General features: G+C 42.5%; 1 protein-coding gene across 4 annotated transcripts; it reads right to left on the reverse strand.

Moving 5' to 3' along the window:
- Positions 1-1,546: 1,546 nt before the first annotated feature.
- On the reverse strand, positions 1,547-6,044 carry phospho1 (phosphoethanolamine/phosphocholine phosphatase 1). Of its 4 annotated transcripts, none has more exons than XM_015948865.3 (3): positions 5,895-6,044; positions 5,426-5,483; positions 1,547-3,375 (listed from the first exon to the last, which is right to left on the reverse strand). In XM_015948865.3, exon 3 carries the CDS (start codon positions 3,371-3,373, stop codon positions 2,525-2,527), a length of 849 nt encoding a protein of 282 aa, XP_015804351.1. In that variant the 5' UTR covers positions 3,374-3,375; positions 5,426-5,483; positions 5,895-6,044; the 3' UTR covers positions 1,547-2,524. The 4 variants fall into 4 exon arrangements, with proteins under 4 accessions (XP_015804351.1, XP_015804350.1, XP_015804352.1 ...); XM_015948864.3 differs by having other exon boundaries at positions 1,547-3,443; XM_015948866.3 differs by having other exon boundaries at positions 1,547-3,324; positions 5,895-6,043.

A 6,044-nucleotide genomic window follows, 5' to 3' on the forward strand; every position in this document is an offset into this window, starting at 1 on the left:
TCTCAGATAATGGCAAAAAGAGGAGGAGACACCAGAAATACCATCGCGGGAGGACAAACACACATGGGATGTACCACCGACAGATAACCGAAGTGGCAGATATCAAGAAATCCTACGACTAGAAAGAGCTGGTCTGAAGGACAGCAGACACTCATCGTGGCTGCACAGGAACAGGCCCTGAACATCAGAGCAACAAAGGCCAAGATCTACCACACCAGGCAAGACCCAAGGTGTAGGCTATGCAAAGAGGCTTCTGAGACAATTCACTACATAACTGCAGGGCGTGAGATGCTGGCAGGGAAAACAAAGATGGAACGCCACAACCAAGTGGCTGGAATTGTGTACAGACACATCTGGGCAGAGTATGGACTGGAAGCCCCAAGGTCAAAGTGGGTAACACCCCCTAAGGTGGTTGAGAGCAAAAGAGCCAAGCTCCTGTGGGACTTCCAGATCTAGACTGACAAAATGGTGATGGAGAACCAACCAGACATTGCGGTGGTGGACAATCAACAGAGGACAGCCGTTGTGGTTATTGTGGCAATACCAAGTGATGCAACATCAGGAAAAAGGAACACGACAAACTAGAGAAGTGCCAGCGCCTCAAAGAAGAACCTGAGAAAGTCTGGAGAGTGAAGACATCGGTGGTGCCCGTGGTCATCGGAACACTTGTGGAAGTAAGCCCCAGACTGGAGGAGTAGCTTAGGCAGATCCCAGGAAAAACATCAGACATCTCAGTCCAGAAAAGTGCAGATCTGGGAACAGCTAAGATACCGCAGAGCCCAGGCCAAACATTTCAAATGTGTTGTTGCAAGAAATAACTGCAAGGTGGCACTAAACATCTATGATTTGAGAATTTGGACAAAATGACTACAGAACTTGTAGCAATAAGCGAATAATTTTCTATGAGCTAAAATCATTACAATCAAGTAGCATATCTTCATAGATTCGGTGCAAACGCTTTTAAAACATCTTCAGAGTTTTATTCTAAGGGGTCATGTTTCCTAGAAACCCTCCATCTGTCTTGTTCAGCTGATTTGTTTTCTGAACTTCTTCAGGGATTATTTTTTTACTTGAGGTCCTTCTGCCACCGATTTTCAAGTTTTACTTGATCATCACAGTTCTGTCTCAGTGCAAGCTTACAATTAAATAAAACACAGAAGGACGTTAGAAACGCCTAAACATCAGTAGCAGAATAACTGCAAAAGTCTAAAGTAAAAGAAAAAAATCCATCAAAAGTCTTACAAGAGACCGGTTTTACTCAATGCTGAGTTTGGGGCTTTTCTTTCTTTTGTACAAAAGCACCGTTTAATGTCCGTTTGGTACTTTTTTTAGATTAGACTCAATTAATGAGAAGAAGCTTTCTTTGTAACAGAGTAATAGTGACAAAGTGCCCAAAGATCCCATTTAAAATGACTGATCTGATGACATGCATCATCACTATTTCATCTTCGGTGTGTGAATGGATGAACGATACACTGTAAAGGTGCGATGCAAGTGTGGGTCTTTTATCATTGGGGGGGGGGGGGTTAATAAACCAGACAGACGGTTTCAGTTGATGGCTTTATTCCTGCTGGTGTCATTTTATTAGTAGGTCGAACCCACACAATAAAAAACAAATCAAAAACAGGAAACACACTTTGATACGTACAAATACGTTTGTAAAGTAACCTTTCACAGACACACTGGTAAACATGGATTTGCCCATTGCCTCTGGCTGTTTCTATTACACATTTTGTGACTATATCATCCTATATAAACTAGAAACATATGTTTTATGTTTTTATTCATTTAGCAGACGCTTTTATCCAAAGCGACTTACAATTTACAACCTATAGGGCATGTTGTGATCTGTGGGGGAAACCGGAGTACCCGTAGGAAACCCACGCATGCATGGGGAGAACACGCAACTCCACGCAGAAAGGCCGCAGCCGAGTTTCGAACCTGCAACCTTCGTGCTGCGAGGCAACAGTGCTAACCACTGCGCCACTATGCAGCCCCTATATTTAACCATTGAACTCATTTAACCATACGTTTTCTTTATACATTTCTATGGACTGTATAGGTAGTAATTTACTTGCCTGTTTATACCCAAAACGTGCAATTTGTAAGAAAAACAAGTTATTGCAGAGGAATGAATTAAACGTTTTGAATTATAAAGTATTGCAAGTACAAATATTTATTGACGTATAGAACAGCATTTGCAGACAACAGAACAGATCTATGCGATAATTATGCGAATACTTTCAAGTTCTAGGCTTAATTTGACTTTAAACTTTCTGGTACTAGATTAGAATCTTGATTTGACAGAATTTGACTTTGGGTTACGAGGCTGAGGTTTCCCGGACTACGACAGGTTCTTCTGACCTTTGGATCTTGAAGCTGAACCCAGGCACATGTAGGTTATTCAAACTTGTGCTTCGTTAACTTTAGGCTTCTAGTTTTATTGCCTTGGACAGTCATTTCAGAGATTTCACCTGAGAATATGACTGAACGTGTCTGCTGGCTGTCGTAACCCCCTTTTGGCCTACTCTGCCACTAGTTTCCTGAGCCGCTTCACCACATCCTCCCCGCTGGCCCAGGGCACTGTCACAGCTTTGAACTCCCCAGGCATGGCTTCGTGGGTCTCCGTGATCAGCCGGTGCATGGGGAAGTCCCTCCGTGGGAAGGCTATGTCTCGGGGCCCAAGGGAAAGAGCTGGGCAGAAGTCGTTGGCTCCGTCACCCACGTAGAAGACCCTCTGGTAGGGTCGGCCTCGCTCCTGTGTCCTGCGCGCCACGTAGTCCCTCACGATCGCCTGCTTGCACATGTTATCGGGGCACCGCAGGCAGTCGTGGGAGTGGAAAGGCCTCATGACGAGCCGACCGTCCTTGTTAAACGTGGCCGGGTTGGTGAAGATCCGGTGGAAGAGCTGACGGAACCCAAAGCGCCTGAGCCACGATTCGATGAAGAAGGTGTTGGCGTCAGACACTAGGACTATCTCAAAGTCCTGTGAAGGCCGGGCACGGAGGAACTGGAAGAGGGTGAGCATCCCCGGGGTGGCAGGGATCTTCTCCATGATGCTGCGCAAGTCGCTCTCTGTGACACCATGTTCCGCCAGGTAGGCCAGAACGCGCTGCATGTACTCGTTGTAGCGGCCGGGCTGGTAGGTATCCTTCAGCCAGCCGGGCAGGTGATGACCCGGAGCGGCCTGCACCACCATGTCATCACTGGTTTCATCCACGATGGTCTCGTCAAAGTCAAAGAAGATGATGAAGCGCTTGTCTGAGGGGATGCGGGCAGAACTGGATGCCATGATGTCTGCACGCCTGAGAGGTTCTTCCTCACCTGGAGGTTGAGGTGGGACATAACAGCAGTTGAAGATTGAATCCCCCATGTCTGACACAAGAATCAAGAGGCATCAATTATCTCCACAGTCCACTGTAAGGTGGAGGCTTTGGATGATTCTGTTAAATATCAGTACACAAAACACATGAGCATCTGGGAGGCAGAAAAAAACAATCATTAATTAATCGATTTAAAAGAGAGTGCATGAAGAGGAAGACAGCCAATCAGCAGCCGGTTCAGCCCAGAGGAGGCATGCTTTACCTCAAAGGTCTAATAACCTTCTGCTGTTTGGAAGGTCATCCATGATTATTGGGCTCCGGTTCTAAAGTAACAGGTTACATAAAAAACTTAACTGCTATATTTTACGGCAATATGCTTCAAATGATAATGAATAAAAGAACAGTTTTAGAATACAAATATAGTTTTACATCTTTTCTGAAAATAATCTACATATATTAAGTTAGATCAAATATATTTAGATGTAGCCACGTTTGAGTGAACCTAAAGATTTAAAATCAAATTTGAACATATAACATTTGACTTAAATATTTCGAAACTAAATATACGGTGAAATGTTGATTTTTAAAATTCAATCTAAAACATGAGTTATAGCTAAATGTGAAATCTGATTATAAATTTGAAAACTTTAAACTAAGTATTTAGCTAAAGTACCCATTTAGATTGTGTGCTGCCATCACACACACACACACACACACACACACACACACACACACACACACACACACACACACACACACACAGGTGTGTGTGTGTATCAATGGGTATGTATGACATGAGTACAAAAACATATAGGATAAAAATAAACCACCAAAATAAAAGTGGGTTGAATAAAGTTTCTTTCGTGGTGAGATTCTGTGACTCTGCTTAACTAGGGTTTTTATAATTGCAGAACCTAGACAGGGACTGTAACTGATCCATGTTTAATTTGTGCAGTCTCAGGCATTAGATGGAGCTCTTCACCATTTGTCCGTTGGTTGGGTATTTCCATTTTACACATTTAAATATTGAAATGAAATTCATAATGTTTATATTTCAACATTGAAAAGCAGCTTTAGGTTTTAAATCCAACTATAGCTACAGGTTTTACACAAGATTATTTATTTGCCCTTAACATTGCATCTTGCTGGTAAAAACTGTCTTAATTCAGACCATGGATGTTGGGGGGGGGGGGGGGGGGGGGGACAAGGGGGACATGTCCTCCCCACTTTTTCCAAAGTCAAGTTTTCACCCCTGTACTTTTTACCATCCAAAAACAATATTACGCTATATTAAACTGACACTGGTTGAGCTCTATGGATCAAGCAGAAAACAACCATTTGTGTTGAAGTCTGTTTCCCATTAGAGCATAATGTAAGGACCCCCCCCCACTCCCCCCCCCCCCCCCCCCCCCACACACACACACACACTTCTAAAGTGAAAATTATGTCCATGATTCAGACACCCGTACGGTATGGGTAATGTACAGTACAATACCGGCAGCTGCGGTTGCCAGGAATTTACCGTAAAATGTATTAAGTAAAAATAAAATGCTGTAATTTCTTATACAGTTTCACTGTGTTTTTTATTGTCAAAGGTTTTAATAAGGTTTACCATATTTTTATTTTTACAGTTATTTGCCATAATAAGGTTCATCCTATTACTGTTAAATTAACAACAAATCAATGTAAATATTAATATAATATAACCTTTTTAACTGTAAAAATCCGTAAAAAGCTATGTTAAGTTGCATTTTTTTACATTAAATTACTGTATAATTGACAAATATATTATTTTTTTTTTTCCTATCATGATTTTGGTAAAAAAAACATTGTCTACTGTAAAATTTAGGATTACAAAACCAGCATACCGTATTTTCGTTTACAGATTACACATTTTTTCTCGGTATATTCCTGGCAACCACAGCTGCCGGTATTTTATCGTAAACTTGACAGTTTTTTTTACAGTGTACTCAAACGGTGCCCTACAGCAGGACTGAGCAGACAAATCAAAAATCAGACACCATGCAGAATAATCAAGCACAATTATCAGCCACATTTCCATCAGAAGATGTCATCATGCATGCCTTGGATAGTCACCGGACCTGCGGAACTCCAGACCCGAATCAGCCAGGCGCATTCAAACTGTGCGGCAGGTTGAGCCTGTGTGCAAAAAAACACAACAAAAAGCCTCAAACACAACCCTGATCCGTGTGCAGCAAAAACGATCGAATTACAAAAACCTGATTGTAAATCCAGCACAAATGTTTATTGTCTCGTTAGGTAAAAATGTTGATTTTCTGTATAAATCCTAGGTTTACTAAACCCGTTTAATCCTAGGTCGTATAACCCGGCTGCCATACCAACAAGATCCTGTTAACATTCGAGTAAAACAAGATTTGCAGACAATACATCCAAGTGAGATATTCTCCAAACAACTTGCCGCGCTGCCAGATTTTTACTCCACAAATTCGACCTGTTTTTTTAACAACCCCCCCCCCATTAAGTGACATTGTTCAACCATCAAACTCAGATTTAGGCTAGAATTAGAAAATCCAAATAAAAGAGCATCACCGGTTGGTTCCGGTCCGATCCGGTCAGCGGGAGCGCTGGAGACGGACTTTGAGTGCTTCACGCACTTTTATGTTCCGCACAAAACCACCAGAGCCCGCGACGTGCCCGCGCACTCAAGTCCGCCCATTTAATAGCAGCCTACTGTGCGCG

The sequence above is a fragment of the Nothobranchius furzeri genome, chromosome 5, assembly GCF_043380555.1.
Source record: "Nothobranchius furzeri strain GRZ-AD chromosome 5, NfurGRZ-RIMD1, whole genome shotgun sequence".
Taxonomy (NCBI): domain Eukaryota; kingdom Metazoa; phylum Chordata; class Actinopteri; order Cyprinodontiformes; family Nothobranchiidae; genus Nothobranchius; species Nothobranchius furzeri.